At 44.7% G+C, this 19,828-nt stretch overlaps 1 protein-coding gene across 3 annotated transcripts; it reads left to right on the forward strand.

Annotated features, from left to right (window-relative positions):
• Positions 1-243: 243 nt before the first annotated feature.
• TLR4 (toll like receptor 4) lies at positions 244-19,526 on the forward strand. Of its 3 annotated transcripts, none has more exons than XM_069873322.1 (3): positions 244-286; positions 13,096-13,262; positions 14,410-19,526. In XM_069873322.1, the coding sequence occupies exon 3, from the start codon at positions 14,498-14,500 to the stop codon at positions 16,667-16,669; it is 2,172 nt and encodes a 723-aa protein (XP_069729423.1). In that variant the 5' UTR covers positions 244-286; positions 13,096-13,262; positions 14,410-14,497; the 3' UTR covers positions 16,670-19,526. The 3 variants fall into 3 exon arrangements, with proteins under 3 accessions (XP_069729423.1, XP_069729422.1, XP_069729424.1); XM_069873321.1 differs by lacking the exon at positions 244-286 and adding an exon at positions 12,004-12,273; XM_069873323.1 differs by lacking the exons at positions 244-286; positions 13,096-13,262 and adding an exon at positions 12,243-12,273.
• The last annotated feature ends 302 nt before the right edge of the window (positions 19,527-19,828 follow it).

The raw sequence follows: 19,828 nt of genomic DNA on the forward strand, positions 1-19,828 counted from the left end.
GCTCTCTGTGCGTGGGGGTCTTATGGGTCAGCAAACAGTGCATAGGGGAGACCAATAGTGTAGAGATGGAGGCACAATATTAGGAAGTCTAGGCTTGTGGCACAGACACCCAGCCTGTCTGCCTCTGCATAAGTGCCATGGAAAAGCTTATCAGCCCTGTTTTTGACTGGTGTTTTCTTCTCTGTTGTTTTGCAGGATGCACAAAGGGACAGAATGAATGCCCATAGTAGGAGACTCTTCTTTGCCTTCTTCCAGCAGAAAAGGCTGGTGACCTGGTTCTGTGTGGGTAAGCAAACCTCCGCATGCTGAGCCCTGTTCCCTCCCAGGCAGCAGTCACCACAGTGTCCCCATGCCCTAGAGTCTTGTTGGGCTGGGACTGTATGAAGGAGGGGTCCCTCCTGCCCACTGATTTATTAACTGGAGAAGACTCAAAAATAGGAAGTGACAGAAGAGCGGAGGGAGGAGATGTGTTTCTGTAGATCACACGTGCAGCCCTGGATGTCTCTGCAGGTTGATACGGGGGGGATATCTTTGGGCATGTGAAGAGTAGAAAAGCATCTAAAAGGTGACTTGTTTGCCAAAGTATAAAAACCTTCTTGTATTTTTGCACAACTGTAAGTGGATTTTCCCCTACACCCACCCAATATGCTGCTTTTGCAACCAGGGCAAATGAGGAAAAACTGATTACAAAAGTGTTAATATTTGCAAACATCTAGGCAAGGCCTGCATCCTGTGTGATGTGTGTGCATGGGCTGCAGGAGGCTAGAGCAGGGTTAATGGGCCATTGTGATATACAAATTAAATTCCTCTGTGTGGGGGAGGAGGTCTAGAAGTCACCCTCTGATAAATGCTCCAGCGATCTTTGCCAGATTAGAGTCCAGAGACAGGTTTTTACCTGCGTTGTGTGTATGTTTGTAGCAGCCCAGAAGTTACTGGCTGATGAAAGCCTTTGGGTGGTGTGTGTAGGAGGTCCAGGAGAGATCCTCTGGTGCAGTGCCTGTATAAGCCAGTGCAACTGTTTGTGATCTCCCTCCAAGAGTAAAATAAACACAATTCTAATTTGATACCATCATAGAAAGGCTGGTTGGTCACAGAAAAAAAAATATCACTACTGCTGAATAACCAAGGTGTAACCACTGTCATTTTTGTTAGGTGGGTGTAAATGATGACGAACGTTTTCCCTTCTGCATCTGAAGTCCCAAATTTATCCATGTGGATGGGGGCGCTTGAGGCAATCTAGGTTCATGCTCTGAATCAGCGGAGTGCCTTGCTCAAGGTGAAGAGGTGCTCACACAAACTATAGTCCATGTTACTGAACTGCTTTGGGCTAATCTGTTCTCAGTTATGAACCTCTTGGTTTCAAGCCTGGGAAGCAACCCTGGTCAGGACAGGAGGAATTTTCCTGCATGTCCATTTCTTATTGCTGTTTGCCTTTCCTGTCCTCAGCAAAGGCTCAGTCCTCTGGGCATGTACCCAAGCACCATGACGTGGCTTGCAGTTGCATCCTGCTGCCTGTTCTGTGGGATAATGGATCACTTTGTGAGACAGGGGCTGTTTGAAGGCCCCCTCAGTCCCTTGCGACATCCCAAGGAGCAGGCAACTGCTGCCAGTGTGGGAATCTGCAGCTCATCCTAGCAGTGGGCACAGCCAGGAGGGCTGTGGGGCCAGTGAAGAGGGGCCAGGCTAGCCCCATGAAGAGCATGCCAAGGATCTGAGGGCTTCATGGGCTCAAGGAGCGCCAAGGTCATTCCCTTCCCCTCTCTCTGCACTGTCACTGTGTCATTTTATAGATTGATGTGACTGCTGGAGCGCTGTGAGCCTTGAGCTTGCAAGCGAGCATCCTCAGCTGCTGGGAAAAAGGATGCTACGTTTGCTAAGGTTCGTCACCAGAAGGCCCGGTTTAATTTTGTCTAGCAAGGGGCTAACTCCAATACAGCCACTTGGAGGCTCCAAACTCTGAAACAGGGGCTGCTTTTCTGCATGTCTGATGGCTGCAGGAGCTGGGGAGGTGCTGTCATGGGGAAAGGTCCTGTGAGCTGTGCAGTGGGTTGGTCCTAGCTGTAGTGCTGTGGCTGCTGTGCCTGTGATAGCCTTTCCACTGCCTTCTGCAGGTCTCTGCTTGCAAAGCCTGTACTGCTTTGGGATGAACTTGCATGAAAGTCACACTAAGTTACCTTTTCTTCTTCCCTTTTCTGGTCTTAGTGCTTTTGTGGTCTATGAAACAAGATGAAGTGTCTTTAATGAGGGAAGGTTGAAACCAGGCTATTTGTAGTGTCATATTCAATAGGTCTAATAAGTATGTATCTTTCAAATATTTAATGAGCTGCATAATGCGCCCAAGACCTTATTTTCCCTAATTAGAAAGACCCCAGTCCCAGTCACGCTGGGGACAGGTTTATGGGAATAAGTGGAAAAGACCAGGAGACCCTTTCTTCTTCTGAGTCCTTCTGAGAACCCAGCCAGAGCACAGCTAACACAGGAATCTTTATCACGGCACTGTCTGGTGTGCACGGGCATGCCTCAGGTATCTCTCTGCCTCTCTCCTACAGATGAACGTGGGGTTTTGGTGCCAGATCCCTCGGGAATGGAATTGGAACATCTCTCAGCTATGTGTTCTCAGCCTGTATGTCACCTATGAAGTGACATGCAAACTGCTGCAGCTGAACATATTATGTAGGGTATGATACTGCACTGGAGAACAGACAGATGAGCCCAAGTGTTCTACGTCTTATCTTATACCTTTCTGCTTCAGTGCCATGCAAGGGGAAGGAAAACCATTTAATTAGATTAGCTAGTCCCTTCTTCCAGTAAATGCAGTCTTTTCCCATAGCGTGGTGGTTCAGATTTGGAGCCGTGCTCCCACCCAGAAAAAGAAGGCTTTTCACTACACAGCACTGTAGTGTTACTCTCAGTCCCATCTGCCATCATCACTTGCCATTTTGCACTCAGATTTGTTTTTGGAGTTGTAATTCTGTCTGTAGTTCTAGGCCTCAGAAAACTTGGTTCTCCAGCGGTGAGCAGCTGTGCTGTATAAGCCCTTTCTTACATGTTCCTGTGCTTTCCCTGTCTGGAGATCATTACTGATAATTAGCTAGCATAAAATGGGAGGAATTTTGGTTGGCATTCCTTGAAACACTCCATTCTTACAGATCTCTGGCCCGAGGCTGGCTGTCATGCTTACTGCTTCTGGAGCGCAGATTTTCCCTTCACTGCACGATGGAGGATTATTTCATTAATGAATCTAATGATACTTTGTCTTTGGTCCTGACGATCTTTGTGATGGTGCTGTGCAATCTTTAATTAACTTTAAGCCTGCCAGGCACAACTAGGATGTTTATAATCTGAGACAAATGCAGGAGAAGCTTGAAAGCCTGGTGTGGTAACATAACCTTGTCCAAGGTCATGCACTGACTCCTGGCTGGGGTTGAGATTTGATGCCAAGTCTCCTGACTGCTGAAGCAATGATGTAAAAAACACATTTCCCTGCTAAGATGTTTGGAAAGTGTGAAGTGGGACAATTCAGGCGAGGAGTGCAAAGTGCTCGGTTAGGCTTGGGGGACCGGAGAGCATGTTCAGCTGCTTGCAAGCACGGTGGCCGTGCTGCTCCGTCACAAGGCTTTTAAGGCAGTGTTTGAGTTTGTACTTGGCCATGTTAGCTTTACGTGAGCAGAAGGCAGTTTTGTAGCACACAGGCCAGGGACAGGAATTTAATGTGTGGATTAAATTGAGGTATCACATGAGGGCTACCAGCAGGGAATACACACACAGAGGCACATGGAAAAGAAAGACACAGAGACCTTGTATAGCCTCTGTCATGGATGTGGATTTATTAAAAAGTGTACTGATTTCTTCCAGTCAAAGCTTTTCGATTTCCATGGAGCACTGTTTTATCAACCCAGAGGTACATTCTCGAGCTCTCATCTTCAGCAGAACCTTTCCGTTACATGCTTCTTGTTGGAGTTTTGGGAGTGCTTTTCATGCACCTGTCCTTTTTTATTTACATTTTTTTTTCCTATATTAAGTGTGGAAGAAGCTACCGGTCCCAGCTGCAAAGGTGTTGCTGGTGTCAGTGTTGTAAAAGTATGAGCTTGAAATCCTAAACAGATGTTCTCTCTTTTCCCTTCCCAGAGATACACCACCATGGGAATCATTGCTTTGAACTTAGTCCTCGATATGTGCCAAGAGGTCCATCTTGCAGGCTTTGGTTACCCTGGCAACCATGACAATACTACGCCAATACATTATTACAATATGGGTCACTCATGAAAAAAAACAAAAGACGTAGAAAATGCCTCTTCTTTAAACTAAGGTGTTTTCCACAGGGCAACATTCCAGTCAAAGCTGGGAGTCAACCAGCTGAGGGATCTACTGGCTATCGCTGGTGTTACCCATGGAAATTCCTGCTGGGACATCCCAGAGGAATGTGCTTTACTCTCAGATGGCAGCTTGAGCACAGATGCTGTCACCTTCAGGGTACCTTTCATCTGTCCTAGTGTGGTGATGAGGGTCCTGTGCAGTGAAGTCCTGCAAGGGGCCGCAGGCAAAATTGTGTTGGGCAGGATCCATTGCATTTTGGACAGGATGAGGGGCATTGTAAAGAATAATCTATAACTCTGCCTCTCTTGTCCCTGCAGCTCTTTCAGCACAATATCACTACTGAGAGGAACTGGGTGATGAAAATTACGGAGCTGGTTGTGATTGCTGACACAGCCAGCCCTTTCTTCCAGGCCTAGAACTGTTGAGAGGGGGCTGTGCTGTTTGCTGTCCTCACCAGGCACCACTAATGATCTCAGCTGTGCTTTGCCCTTGTTTCATGTTGTTTTGAGCAGGTCACAGCATGCCCTGTTGGATGTGGGCTGGGAGATAGATCCCTGAGATTCAGAGCACTTGCCCTTCTTTCTGCTGGGCTCTGGTTTCTACTGCTGACTCCTGTGGTGGAGGGTGGATTGTTGCACAATCCTTCTGCCTTGGGTAATTCCCTCGTGTTTTGTAAACAGCTACCCTGTGCTCATAATTATTTGTGAAAAGCACCAAACTGAGATGCCAAGCTGGTCCTAAGTCCCTGAGAAAGGGAGGGAGTGAGGATGTGATACCTGCCGTGGGATTTCAGACTCCATCCTGAGCAGGTTGGAGTGAGTCATACCCATCACTTTGGCAAATGGCCAGGTTGAACAAAGAGACTTCCATGTCTTGCTAATTGTTGGGAAATGTTACTGTCTGCAGGAAACAGGAAAGATTTCTTTTATTGTTCTGTGTGAGAATAAATGCATGGAATCGAGGATTTCTTGTCAGGACAGGTGAGAGTAACCTTAGCAGCACCTCTTCAGATCTCATGGCTTTATGACCCCATGTAATCCCCTCCTTTTATTTTTTTTCTTTTCCCCTCAGCATGCTGTCAGGAGCTTTCCATGTCTTTTCCAGCTTGTTCTAAGCATGGAGCCACCCTGCCAAGTCTACTTTGTGTGCTGAAGATCTTCCACATTTAAGAAGCCACATTAAATGCCCACTTATCTCTGGCTGGCTCATGTCCACATTCCACCTCTGAGACCACATCTTCTCATTCTCTACTGCCTCCTTCCACAATGCAGCTATGTCACATTCCCCTTCTTTGCTTTCCTCATAGCTACTTTCTTCCTGGCCTGTTATTATCACAAGTTCCCTTCAGTTGCTGCCTCACCAAAACCTTTAACACAAGAAAGAGCCTACAGTGACAAACCCACAAGGTGATGGCTGTGTTGGGATGACCACTTTGCTGCAGTCTCTTTAGCTTGGTGCTCACTGGGAAGGTGGCTCCTCCTTCATAGCTGTTTGAGGGCAAGCTCTAAAAGTGGGGTAGTTTAACTTACATCAGGCTGTAGTACAGCAGCGGCATTTGGGTTGTGGGAGCATTAGTATAGTACTCTCATAACTGCAAAGTACTTCAATGGGAGACAAAACTTCTGCTTTCCCTCCCATTTCCTTCCTCCCTCCCCTTCACTGTGGTCAGGCTTTCAGGGCATGTGCTGTGTTGTTTGTGTCTCCTTTTCTTGGGTAACTTCTCTTCTGGTCTCTCAGCTCTGCCTCCTGAAAACTTTCTGTAATCTCCTGTCTCTTATGATCTGGAAAGTGTTAACGTCCTTCCCGTTGCTCCCACTGATATTCCCTTTTGACCTTCATGGTTCCTCCTCTGTTAGAACTGAGATGGCTTTGTGGTGGTTGGTGCACGTGATCCATGGCCACAGAAATACTAAGAAAACTCCCCCAGAACTGAGATGGCTTTGTGGTGGTTGGTGCACGCGATCCATGGCCACAGAAATACTAAGAAAACTCCCCCAGAGCTGCCTTGGCCTGGGAGACTGGTGGAAGAACTGGAGGCTCTGGTCAAGGTCAGACTGAGAAAGGTTGCTTGAAGGCTGAAAGGGCATGACCTAATCTTGCACAGGCAGACGGAACTGAGCTGACCTTGGGAGAAAAAGGATATTTTAACAAATTCCTCTTTATCAGCTGAGGACCGTCTTTGAATTTTACTCTGTACATAAGTAAGTCTTCACTCTCGAAATAACACATAATAGTCGCACAGGTTCTGAAGATTCCAAAGATACAGTGTTCCAAATGCACACAAATACACTTTTGGATCTGGCTCAACCACTCTTTTGGAATTAATTGCTTTGTAAGTAATGGAAGAGGGCTCTTGACTATGTGGACAATTAGTATTGTGTGTTCTTCTGGTGGAGTAAAATGGTATAAAAATCATCATGTCTAAAAACTGGTGTGTAAAGCATGCTATGAACTAACCCCACGGGCTGGTTTACGTTTTCTCTCTGGGTAATGCATATACAGGAACTTTGCAGCAGGCTGCAGGAGCTGTGTTTGCACTTTCCACTACAGTTCTTGCAACATTTTTCCATCATATAGTGTGGAGTCACAGTAGTGAAACCGTAAACATGAGGCTCAAGAGGCTTAGCATTGGTCACTGTTTGTAGCAGTGCTCTCGTTACTTGCACTAAGTAGGTTTGCTGCGCAGCACTTTGCTCTTATGTTTAGAAGCTGGCTCTCTTTCCCTCAAAACAGGATACTGTAATCTCTCCAGGTAAGGAGGACTCATCAAAGATGCCTTTTGTTTCAAACTTTCCCAGAGTTTTGGAGCAATGCAGTAGGGGCTGAGTCTTTAACTGTGCTTTGGTGGTGGCACGGAACCCCCAAATCAACCTTTCTTGTGTCCAGTTTAAGAAGTCTGAGATCTGCAGTCCTCCATGCCCTACACACCCTTCATGTTTGATAGTCTGAATAAATCCTTGCCCTACAGCAGACTCATTATTACCAAGAGAACTGGGGGAAAGGAAGTGGAATAAGTAGGATAAGACAAAGCCACAGTAATAAAAAACATATCTAAATTAGACTAAGAGATACTATAACAAGGATGTAACGGAGGGGGAAAGAAAATTAGTCCTATTGTTGCTACAGTAGTAAAAGCCAGCATTGGTCTGAGGCAGTAAATCCACCTTTCTCAGGACTGCAGAAAGGCAATCATACTCCTAAGCATGGTGCGTTTCCTACCAAGGCACTGCAAACATCCTCACATCAATGGGGACGGTGAATCTCCAGCTCTGTGGCCAGCTGAGGGGCTACCATGGTGTATCCAAGGCAGAAGGGTAGGGAGCTGCAGGAGTTGTTTGGTGCCAGCTTGCCTCTCACCATGGGTCAAGGCAGCTCCACTGTCCCTCACTGCCTGCCCACGAATACTTGGCAAGCGAGTCTGGATGCCTCCACCATCTGTGTGAAATCTTTCCAACCATTTAGACTGAACATTGCCTTCAGCACAATGCAGGGCTCCTAACTGACCTGACATAGTCCATATGGAGTAGCTGCCACAGATAGTCACTATCTTGACACTGATTAATCGCTTCTTCTAGTTGTGTATTTGTCCCTGGTTACTTGACACAGTTCTTCCCTAATAGCTTTTGAATAGTTCTGGGGTATTCATATGACCTTGGCTTTGGGGAATAGCCCATCTGATGACACATATTACCTGCTTCAGTGCAGGCTTGGCTGCTTTTCATCAACTAACTTGGACAATATCTTTTGTGGTTTTTAATTTACCCTATGTACACCAGTATCTGTCCTTTTCTGCAAAGGGAAACACGTTAGCTATGCTGGATTGTGTTTGGTTTAGGGGGCACCATTTGCAATGGGCTGGGGCTTGGTCTGTCCTACGTAGCATCTAGACACTGTCTTGATTCCACCTCCATGTCCTTACCTGTCACTTACATCCAGAGCCATGACAAGCAACCTGCATTACTGGTGCTCCTTGCTTTGAAACTAGCAGTTAAATGATCTGTAACTAGAGTCATCCATTCCTCAGACCGACAGCAGCGAAGTTGTTGAGCACCCCAGACTAAATGCAAAGTTTCGCTCTCAATTTGAACGTTTTTCTCTTCTTCAAAGTTATGGAAGCAAAAGAAATAGATCTTCCAGCCTGATCTTCCATCAAGTGAGAGATTATTACACACACTTCATATAGGGAAGAATCACAAGTGAGACCTACAGGCATCAAACACTCTAGGAAGAACCTGTTCTGGTGATACTGGTTTCTCAGCTCCTTCACCAGCCTTGGTGCAGGGTGTGTGGGGATCAGCACAGTCTCTATCCAGTGTCTACCAGGTCAGCCAGGGGTTGCTGTGAGGCAGTGACTCACTAGTTCCAGGAGTAATGTATTTGTGGAATTTCCAGCAAAAGGATCTTAAAGCCATTTTCAGATTATTTTTTCCCATATTTTTCTTATGATTTCTATAAATAGTTATTTTTCAGCAGAATGGCTGGGAAAATTCAGCGTGCTGGTAAAGTTTTAGGCCATTTCCGTTTGATTTTTCTATCCATTCAGACAACCTTTCAGACTTGGGTAGATGACTGACTTGCTGAATATAAGGAGTGGTGATGTGTTAGCTGAACTTCGAGGAGTCATAACTGTCTACACACCCTCTCACAGACCTCAGCTGTAACATGACATGATTTAAGCTTGACTCACCATGGGTGAGTGCTAAGCTGTGTTGTTTTAGCTGATACTGTGCTATTTAGGAAGGCATATATGGCCAGTGCTGCAACCCACCTGAGAGCAATACTGGGTCAGCTGGTGTACCCTGACCACATGCCTGAGCTTCTCGAGTCCTTTTAGAAGTTCTTGTGGTGCTTCCCATCTCTAGCTCCACCAATACTGTGCTGTGTAAGTGCAGTTTCTCAGTGATGCTCTCTCCCATCTAATCCATGACTTCCAACAAAATAGTTGTTGCAGATGGTCCATTTACTTAAAATAAGACCTGGCTTGGTTAATCTTGAAGTAGTTCTTGCCATGTTCCTCAGCCTCCATTTGCAGATAGCCTTGGGGAGCTGCTTAGGATGACTACCAGGGAAAATATATCATATTTTTTGGGCAATAGCTGTTGCTCTGCCTGTGACAGTGGGTTAGCCATGACCTTGAAATCACCATACAGACAGCCCTATCTGGTTTCATGGCTGTTATCAGTTGTCTTGTCCAAGGGTTTAGCTAACTTTTCTTTTTGGCTGGAGTTCACAAATTATTTTCTTTTAATATAAGCAGGTACAAGATGTTTTTTCAGTCCAGCTACATTGTGGGCATCTTGTGCTGTGTAATACCTTGCCTGAGATCACAGACATTGAGCATATACTGTCTGCTGTTGTGTTACTTCTATTATAATAATATTCAGGAGAACAAAGATTACTTGGGCATGTGTTTTTAGAAATACGGATTTTCTGTAATGCCTCATTTCTAACAGATCTTTGATGATCCCACCAGCACATTGCCAGCACAGTGAATCATGTTTTGTTTTAGATGTTATTGTTGTCACTTTAAAGGATTCCAAATAATACTTTTGTTTCTTGTGAACCAAAAGAGGCAATTACATAGATGTTACGGTTCTCTCCAGACAGTGCACGTTGCTGTATGCAAGCTGAAGAATATGAAGTTAACCAGCATTGACTTTCTAAACTAGTGGCTGGGTTTGATTTGATGGCTTGCAAGTTTTCTGCTTGTGCCCCTTCCCATGCAGTTTCTGTATGATTTGTCCTTGAACAAATGACAATGTGTATTGCGAAACTGGCCCTTCTGATAGAAGCAGCACATTCTTTGAACACCCTTCAAGCTATACTTTCCACTTGATCTGTGAGCATGGCTGTTGGATGGATTTTGTGACGCTCTCAAACTCTCCAGCATCTTCAGTGAGTCTCCATTGAAATGGTAATTTCTAGAGCATACTTCAGGCTCATTTCAGCTACAGAAAAAAATTAAATGTGGATTGCTTCATTCTGCATATTGAATACTAAAAGATGCACTCATTTGTCCTCTCTGCAGACACACGATGCTCTGCCAGTTTCCTTAATCCAGGCACAGAAGCAGTCAGCGATTGTTTCCAATCACTTCTGATTCCATCTGTAAAAGGCAATACCTGCAATCACAAGAGGTTTTTTAGAACAGGGAGTTTGTAGAACTTGCTCAATTTCAACAAACTTTTTGACTGCGGGTTTAATGGGCACTCTCTGGTTGCACATCAGGGTGCAGGTTTTAGTGCCCATTGTGCTGCCATGTGTTTTTCGTTGCAGAGATCATCTGTTATTTTAGGATTTCCATGTCTGTCAGCACCCCTTAACTGACTTGCCAAAGAAGTCCAATTTCCCACCCTCACACACCTTAAAATTTTCTATATCAGTGGATCGCTCACTGGCCTGACATTACAGCTTGTATTTAATATCAATTTTCACAGACTTTCATGAGTAGTCACTCCATGTTCCAACTGCTGCTAGACTAGTATCCCATCTTCATCTCACATTTTTGCAACTTCCCAGTCTATGTGGTGTTAATAATACCCAGCAATCCTATGGCTGGATCCCCAGTAACACTTTTTAGTTATCTACAGAGAGACAGGAGTAGATACATGAATGCACTACCATTTATCAGAGTAAATGAAGGCAGGGAGCTTTATTAGAAGCCTCACAGCTGATTTAAATTAATATTGCTAACTGTGAGGTTTTACAAAGCCTCTTCCAGAAACAATAGCCGTGTCTGCACTGTAAATTAAGGATGCTATTGAAATGTACTCACTTTTGTAGCAAGGCATCAAACACAGACTCAGGCATGACCAAAGCAGATAGCAGCTATGAGCCCAGCTGGGGTGTTTGTGCCTCTCCCAGCTTGCTGCCCCCAGCACCCTACCCATCCAAGAGAAGGGTGTAAAGTCCTAGGCTTTGATTGCTTTATGAATCTCCAGGATTTACTCCTTGTGCCTGGCTATGTGCAGCTTCTTCGTGTGATAACTACAATACTGAGGGCCAGCCAGGTGGATAAATCTTAGAACCACAGAATGGTTTGGGTTGGAAGAAACCTTAGAAGTTAATCCAGCTCCAGCCCTCCCTGCCATGGTCAGGGACACCTCCCACTACATCAGGTTCCTCAAGTCCCATCCAACCTGGTCTTGAACACTTCTAAGGTTTCTTCCAACCCAAACCATTCTATGATTCTAAGATTTATCCAGGAATGGAGCAGCCACCACTGCTCTGGGCAACCTGTGCCATAGCCTCACCGCTCTCCTAGATGCTCGTTCATAAGAGCTCAGCCACAGATAAACTTGTAGTTACCCAGCTCAAGAAAACATCTGTCACAGTGGAGCACTTCACCTCTTGCTGCTGAGCTGTAGCTGGGAGTGTGGCAAAGGTATGGAAGCAGAGTGTCACTCACTCTGTCCAGCGCATTTGAATTATGGGATGTGACGTGTGGCCTTCCAGAAACTGGACTTAGGATTTCAAGAAGTTTCCCCTTTTTCGCATGTTTGACTTGAGCTAGTTTGAGGCAATCAAGTGACACACTGATACAGCTCAAATTCCTCTTTAATTTCTAGTCCAAACAATTCCTTTTATTACTTCCTTTTTTTCTTGGATTTTTTTTTTGTTTTCTTTAAACAATTTTTAAGAAACAATTGTAAGAAGAGCAACTCACTCAGAGCATGTCTCAAAACCAGGCAGCTACCAGTTTCACTTCCCTCCTCTGTTCTCTGCAACTCTCAGTGACGTGCAGTGAGAAGCAGGAGCGGTGAAACACAGCGCTTGGCATTTCAGCTTTCTTGCTCAAGGTCCTTGAGTGATGCCTGTGCTGCTTTCTTCTGCACACCTGGCCTCCTGAAGATGCCCAGGAGAGGACTTCTACCTCCGTGGACACTCGTGGTGCTTCTGCAGCTGACACTTGTCCCATCACAGCTGGTAGACTGTCTCCTCAATCCTTGTTTGGAGGTATGTGATCTATGAGCGAGCATAGAATCCTTCTGTTTCTCTGGTGCAACTTTTCCCTCTGCTTGGAAGAATTGTGCATCAAGTCTGTTGTGTGCTAGAGGTCTTATGAAAGCCCATCTTTTTTCCAGGGCTGTTACCAAGGCAGTTGAATTATTTCAATGAAATGCTGATCTCAAAAACATCTGAGAACCAGAGCTAGCAGCATGAACCATTTCTTCTCATTGGCTTTCTGTACCTCTGAGGTTACTGCAGTACAGTTAATCTAATTGATTATGTTTCCCCACAGGAAGACAACCAGTGCTTGTCTATATTTTCTGCAAAATATAGTATTTTTGCCTGATTTGTACTGTAGAGTGATTTCATCAGTATGGCAAATACCTGACACTGATCAACTGCCTCTTACAAACTTTCACCAATAATTGTTACTTACAGAATAACTTTGGTTAGAGCAATCTGCTTATCCGCAATGTAACAAAGCTGAGAGGTGATCCTGAACACACAATGCCTCTTGATTGCTTGTGCCAGCTTTCTCAATGGTTGCTGAGGGTTCACTCATAACCTCAAGGATCACTGTCCTGTGGTCTTGCACCTACTTTAAGCAGCATGAAATGCAGCTCTTCCTGGGGAAAAGGACTGGTTCTTTCTTACTTAGAAGTAAGAAAGATGTTTAGGACACATAAGATTATTTCCCAAAAGTCAGGGCAGCTCACTTAGAACTAACTACAAGATCAGTCATTCTGCTCCTGCCTTTCTGACAGTGGAATTTTTTGGCACTTCATGAAGAGCAGGTGTTGACCGTGATTGGATCTTCCACTGTTACAGGTCATCCCTAACAAAGCTTTCAGATGCACAGGACTGAATGTCTCTGGAGTTCCTGCTGAAGTCCCAAATACTACCCAGAGCTTGGATCTCAGTTTCAACAATCTGAAATCTCTGGGGTCAAATTATTTTTCATCAGTCCCTGAACTGCAGCTTTTAGATCTTACAAGGTAATGAACTCTCTTATGTAGATGCTAGCTAATCTTGTTTCACTAGCTGAGCCACCATGGTTGCTTATGTTGGAGTCTGTTGGTCTTGGCTGTTCATTTATTTTTTTGCTTGTGACTTTATCTCTGTGTCTGTCTCTGTGCATGCATCCATGGCCAAGTGATGTGCAGCTTTTAGTCCAGTTACTGAGTGCACACCCTCTGCACAGGGCTGGGTCTGTCACTCTAATCTTTTATGTTGGGATGTGAGAAGGAGGAGGAAGATGTTTTACTTCTCTCTGAACAAAAAAAAAGTCAGACTTTTCTCTGTTATAGAAACTCTGAAGTGGAACATCTTGGGTGAGCTGTTTTTCCAATCACAGTTTTAAAAAAATTAAAATGAAAGTACATCCATTTTCTAAAAAGCTGTTTAAAATATCAACATATTCTCGTTTTCCTTCTCCTCACGTATCTGGGGGAGGAGATGAGGGAGGCTTATTAGCAAATTTGAATTGATGTATAATTTCCATTGACTTGAGACAACAGTTTCTCTGGGTAAATTGTTTCACTGAAAAATGTCACTCAGTCCCATCATAGTTACAGCTCCAGAGTGTCTGAGTGGCAGAACAAGTTTGCCATTAAGGCACCAGCTGGATTAGAAAAATGATTTTTCTTGACTTCATCGCAGAAAGGATTTGGGTCTCAAATTCTGGATCTTACCATATGAAACCATCTTTTAGTAGCCACCCTATTTTTCTTCTCTTCCTTTTCTCTTTTAGAGCCACCATGGCGCGGAGTCTGTTCCCTCTCAGGTATCACCAGCAAAACTGCTGAGAGAGTTGTGAGCTTTGCCACTGTTGCATCGTGCTGGTGCCAGTGGGACTGCTCAGATGTGGCTGGGGTGACAGGCTGAAGGCTTTGAGGTTTCAGGGTGTAAGGGGGTGCTGTGCCTGGTTGGCTCTGCTGTGAATGATGGTCATGATGTTACTCTGGACTAAACAGAAAGCTAAAATGCTTTTGTCCTGCTATCTGCGTGAATTTTCTGTGTTCACTGTAGCTTAAAAACTCTTGCTTTGTAGTTGAACTTCAGATTTTGAGAGGGAAGAAGAGCATTAATGAATGTGTAATGAAAGGGACAGTGTTTCATTTATGCCCTTTTCCTGCCCAATAGGTGCCACCTCCATACAATAGAAGATAACTCCTTCAAGGATCTTCATAAACTTTCCACCTTAATTTTAACTGCCAATTCCATCCAGTACATGGGGACAGCAGCCTTCTGGGGCTTACCATCTCTGAGAAAACTAGTATTGGTGGAAACCAACATAGCCTCTCTGACTGACCTACCCATTGGACATTTGCACACCCTGCAGGAGTTAAATTTGGGCCACAACAACATTGATTCACTGAAGCTTCCCAAGTATTTCGCCAATATGACCTCGCTCAGGCACTTGAGCTTTCTCTCTAACAAGATCACATATATCTCCAAAGGAGACCTTGATGCCCTGAGGGAAGTAAACAGGCTCAACCTCACACTGGTGCTTTCCTTCAATAATATAAAGTACATACAGCCAGGGTCTTTTCTGAAGATTCACCTTGGTGAGCTGGTTTTAAGGTCCTCTTTTGAGAACTTCAGTGTTATGCATACTTCTCTTCAAGGCCTGGCTGGTTTACAGGTCAACAGACTAATAGTTGGCGAATTCAGCAATGATCGGAGATTGGTAAACTTTCAGAATGGACTCTTGAGTGGTCTGTGTCAGGTACATATGCAAGAGTTTGTCTTAATCTGTTTCAGGGAATTTGAGAATAACACAGACACTCTTTTTAACTGCATAGCCAATGTCTCTAGTATTCGGTTGGTGGACATACACCTTGAAGAGGTGTCAGAGGTTCCTATATTCTCTCAAGTGAAACAGCTGGAATGCAAGAAATGCAAGTTTAAGGAAGTGCCTGCTATGAAATTGTCTCTTTTCAAGGAGCTGAGAGTGCTTCGTATTATCAAGAGCAAATACCTCAACAGCTTCCGACAGAAGTTTGAGAGTCTAACGAACTTGGAAGTTGTAGATTTGAGTCAGAATCGCCTTTCCTTCACTCGCTGCTGTTCCCCTTGGTTTCGCAATTGTCCAAATCTGAAACACTTGAACCTAAGCTTCAATTCTGAGATCAGCATGACTGGAGATTTCACTAATGTAAAGAATTTGTTATATTTGGACCTTCAGCACACAAACTTATTTGGCCCTGGTTCCTACCCTGTCTTTCTAGCTCTTCAGAAACTAATTTATCTTGATATTTCCTATACCGGTACTCATGTTAAATCCCAGTGTACATTTTGTGGCTTGAACTCTTTGCAAGTGCTCAAGATGGCAGGCAACTCCTTTGAGAACAATAAACTGGCCAACAACTTCAAAAACCTAAGTCATCTCCACACCTTGGATATTTCAAGCTGCAAACTGGTACAGGTGGATCAAAGTACATTTGATGCCCTCTCTGAACTAAAAGAACTAAATATCAGCAACAATAAGCTACTGATCTTTGATCCTGTAGTCTACAAGCCGCTCCAAGCCCTCACGGCCCTGGATTTCAGCAATAACCAGCTGAGTGTTCTGCTGGACTCAGCCATGGAAGTCCTGCCTGATAGTCTGGTCATGTTAGATATCTCTCAGAACCTGTTTGAATGCTCTTGTGTACACCTGAACTTTCTGAAATGGGTCAAAGAAAATCAGGAGCTACTGCAGAACAGGGAGCTGATGAAATGCCACACGCCTGCATACATGAAAAACACGAGCCTGTCAGTTCTCTATCCATCCTTCTGTCAACTCAACCCAAGCACAGTGGCATGCTCAGTGATCGTGTTGCTTGCTGCAGTACTGTTCCTTTTCCTGATTTACAAGTACTACTTCCAGCTATACTACTCATTGGTGCTGCTCAGTGGATGTAAACACTCTGCAGAAAGGGGTGATACCTATGATGCATTTGTCATCCACTCTAGCAAAGACCAAGAATGGGTGATAAAAGAGCTGGTGGAACCCTTAGAAGGAGGAACACCTCCCTTCCACCTTTGTCTTTACTACAGGGATTTCCTACCAGGGGTACCCATTGTCACTAATATAATCCAAGAAGGTTTTCTGAGTAGCAGAAATGTCATTGCGGTCATCTCTACTGACTTTTTGGAGAGCAAGTGGTGTAGCTTTGAGTTTGACATTGCCCAGTCCTGGCAGCTTGTTGAGGGAAAGGCTGGAATCATCATGATTGTTCTAGAAGAAGTGAATAAGGCCTTGCTGAGGCAGAAGCTTGGTCTGTCTCGGTACCTGAGGAGGAACACCTATTTGGAGTGGAAAAACAAAGAAATAAGCAGACATATCTTTTGGAGGCAGCTGACAGGAGTCCTGCTAGAAGGCAAAAAATGGAGTCATGAGGAGGTGAAGCTTATGTGAAGAGAAAGATCACTTCTCTTCTGTCTCCCATCCTGGCCTTGGCTGTTGTCTGGTCCTCAGAAGTTTGTTCTTCTGTGACTGTTCAGAGTTGGAGGAAGGGGATGGAAGCACCGTAAAAGCACTACAGAAATACCTGCCCTGCTGGTCAACCCTTCTCAAGGGAACTTGTAAGCTAAGGAGTAACAATAGCTAGAAAAGCTGCACATGCCTGAGGTCTGTGTTTTTCAACTGAAGCTGTCAGCTGAAGCTGGTCCAGAATTCACACAGGACTGGTGGATTGGTGAATAGATGGACTGTTCTTACCTTCATTTATCTGCCTCTGAAACTGGATTTGGGTCCTAGAGCCATTTACCTAGTGGAATGTCATGGTCTGTTTCTTTGAGTGGACCCCAGGATCTCCAAGGGAGAGAAAAGGTACAGAAATCTTGGCTTTAAAAGTGATAGGAAACAGAAGCAAGATTTAGATCCTAAATGTCTCGGATCCTCTTCTGTAGGCACTGTGACTCAGGGGAAAAACCCTGCAGAAGGAGATGGACTACTCTACGGCCACAGACTGGCAGCTACTCAGTGAGGCTGAATGGTTCTGGTATCAGTGTGGGAAGAGTTTGTTCTTGGTGCAAAGTTTCCCCTACACGTTTCTTTCAGTTTTCTTTAGACCAAGGCCAAATATTGAACCCCTCAAATATTTTCATCAGCTGGAACTCTTATTTATATCCAAATTATGTGGCATTTGAGAGAGTGGTTTGAGGCTTTCTGATGGGATCAAAAAATCAGTGGGACTAGAAGAAGCTGTAGAAACACTTAACACCTCTAAAATCAAGATATTTCTTTGCTCCAACTGCTCTTTATTATCCAGTGTTTCTGAACGGGCTGTGTGGGACTGCCCTCTATGAGCAAGACTGAGCCTGAGCAAAGTGTTTTAATGTTTACAGCCAGCCAGTCATAGAATAAACTTTTCCACTGTCTGGACCAGCTTTAGTTCACTGTTTGAAGCTGCTCTAGGAGCCTCCTTCTCATGGGTTGAAATGGACTTCAGATATGTTTGGACCTAGCAATGAGGCCAGTTCCCTCTACCTTCCTCCCATCCCATCATGCTGTAGCAGCCTCTGGTCCTGGTGGGCATCTCAACATGTGTGGTCAGCCTGGCCCGGGGTCCAGCTGCTACCTTGAACAGGACAGTGACTGGATAGGAGAGTTTTGCCTTTGTTTCACTGAGAATGTGCCTGACATTTAGGAGAGAGAAGACATAGAGGAGAAAAGTCTGGGTTAGCTAAATTAAATGTATCCCAGCACTGCCCCGAATAAAGGGAAGGGAAGTCTAAATGCCATTGACTCATATTAGAGAGCACTCCATCGATGTGTCGAATATTGAACAATGCTGGAGTATCGCTCTCTATTTACGGAAAGCTTTGGTTGGGATTAATCACTGAATTAGCCCAGTTTAAAACTTGCAAATCCTTTTATAATCAATGACATTCTACAGAGATGAAACAGAAGCAATTGAGTGGTGAATCAGATCTGGTATTTATTCAGAAGAAAGGGCCTTATCCATCTTACTTTTCTAAGCACCAGCCAGCGAAATCTCCATGGAAGCCAGTGATAAGTGACATCAACATCAGAAACTGTTTGAGGAAGAGGGAGAACTAGTTCCCAGGCTTGTGCTGGCAAAAGCTGAATCACAGTTCCCTCTCTATGTGCTGTGTCAGTAGTACACTGGGATAACACTACCACCCCTGCCCCTCCCAGCCCTCTCTTAAGACTTTTTTGACCCATGAGATGAAACTTTAATAAAATGAAGCTCAGTGCTGTGTTCACTTGCCCAGAGAATTTGTATTGCAACTGTTCAGTACCATTGCAGCAGTTTCCAAAGTGTGGTGCTCCTTGTCTCTGCTGTGATTGACTTGCCCTGAGCGCTGCATCTTGCTAGCAGACCTTTCTTCTCACCCAGGGGCAGGGGCTGCTGGAGCTGGTGAGGACACAGTAAACCAGGGCACAGCTCGAGGTTCTCTAGATTGAGGCCAAAGGAAAGCATGGAGGACAAAGGAAATAGTAGCCTGGATTCCAGAAGCTACAAGTTAAGCTGGAAAATAAAAAAGGAAAAATTAAATGGGGTGGGACTTCCTGCTCCTGAATTGAGCAGCATTGAAGCAGCATATCTCTCTCACTCTCTCACCGTGGCTCCTCTACAAACAATTCAGTGTACATATATTTCTGGCACGAAGCTATATGTCCCTTGATTCTTGATTGTGATGATAATAATGGGTTTTAGAAAGCCAGCAAGTGGTTCTGGGCATTATAATAAGGGGTTAGGACAGTATTGTTTAAAAAGTGAGTGTTTGTTGTCAAAGCAATTTTAGGAGGAGAGCTGGGGTGATGCTGAGAGGAGGTTCCCACTTGTACAATTTGAAAAGAAATCGGTCACTTCTTCTCTTCTTATTCAGAGTCTTCACAGCAGAGATGAGTCGCCCCAGGCTTTCTTACTGCCTGAGAGAAAGCACAAAACCCATCATAGCTTCTGGAAGTGAGGGTGGGATGGTGCAACGAGACAGAGACTGGAGGCTGCCGTGTTCAGAGAGAAAGGGAGTTTGGAAGAGATTCATCCTCTCCAAGCCCCACAGTTGCTATCCCTCCTGCTTCCCTCCATAAATTTAGAGATTTCATTTGATCTCAGCTGCTGTTGGTGCTTTGAAGACAAAAGTTGATTTCTTTTAAGGCCAAGACCTTAAGCAACAGAACAGCGATGGGCTGTTTGCTGCTGTGTGGCAGGATGAGGCTCAGGAGGACAGTGTGGCTGGTGACACGAACACGCCTTGATGGAACCTGAAATGTCCACACACACAACCACAGGTTCTGCTGAGTGAGAAGTTCCCAGCCCTCCCCTCTGCACAGCCCAAGGGCTCATTAACTTGCCCTGGAAATGCCCATCTTGCATACTTTATGGTTTATGAGTCTCGGAGGGAAAAGTCTGTGTAAACTCTATGTTTTCATCACTTACTCAGCAGAAAAAAAAAAAGTAGATTTGTTTCTGAAAGACTCAAAACAAATTTCCCAAATAGTCTAAATGGGGAAAATATTGTTCGAATAGCAACAAGCACATCTATTTGCCTTTGTTATAGGAAGCAAATTTGCAAAGGAAAGCTCTGAATGTTCTCATCTCTC

Source organism: Phaenicophaeus curvirostris, chromosome 20, assembly GCF_032191515.1.
Source record: "Phaenicophaeus curvirostris isolate KB17595 chromosome 20, BPBGC_Pcur_1.0, whole genome shotgun sequence".
Classification (NCBI taxonomy): domain Eukaryota; kingdom Metazoa; phylum Chordata; class Aves; order Cuculiformes; family Cuculidae; genus Phaenicophaeus; species Phaenicophaeus curvirostris.

What these genes read in the sequence shown, in the direction of transcription:
- TLR4 (XM_069873321.1), top strand. Translation starts at nt 12,169, where the DNA reads ATGCCCAGGAGAGGACTTCTACCTCCGTGGACACTCGTGGTGCTTCTG. An exon ending in TCCTCAATCCTTGTTTGGAG is followed by an intron (nt 12,274 to 13,095) that starts GTATGTGATCTA and finishes CCACTGTTACAG; the next exon opens with GTCATCCCTAACAAAGCTTT. An exon ending in CAGCTTTTAGATCTTACAAG is followed by an intron (nt 13,263 to 14,409) that starts GTAATGAACTCT and finishes CCTGCCCAATAG; the next exon opens with GTGCCACCTCCATACAATAG.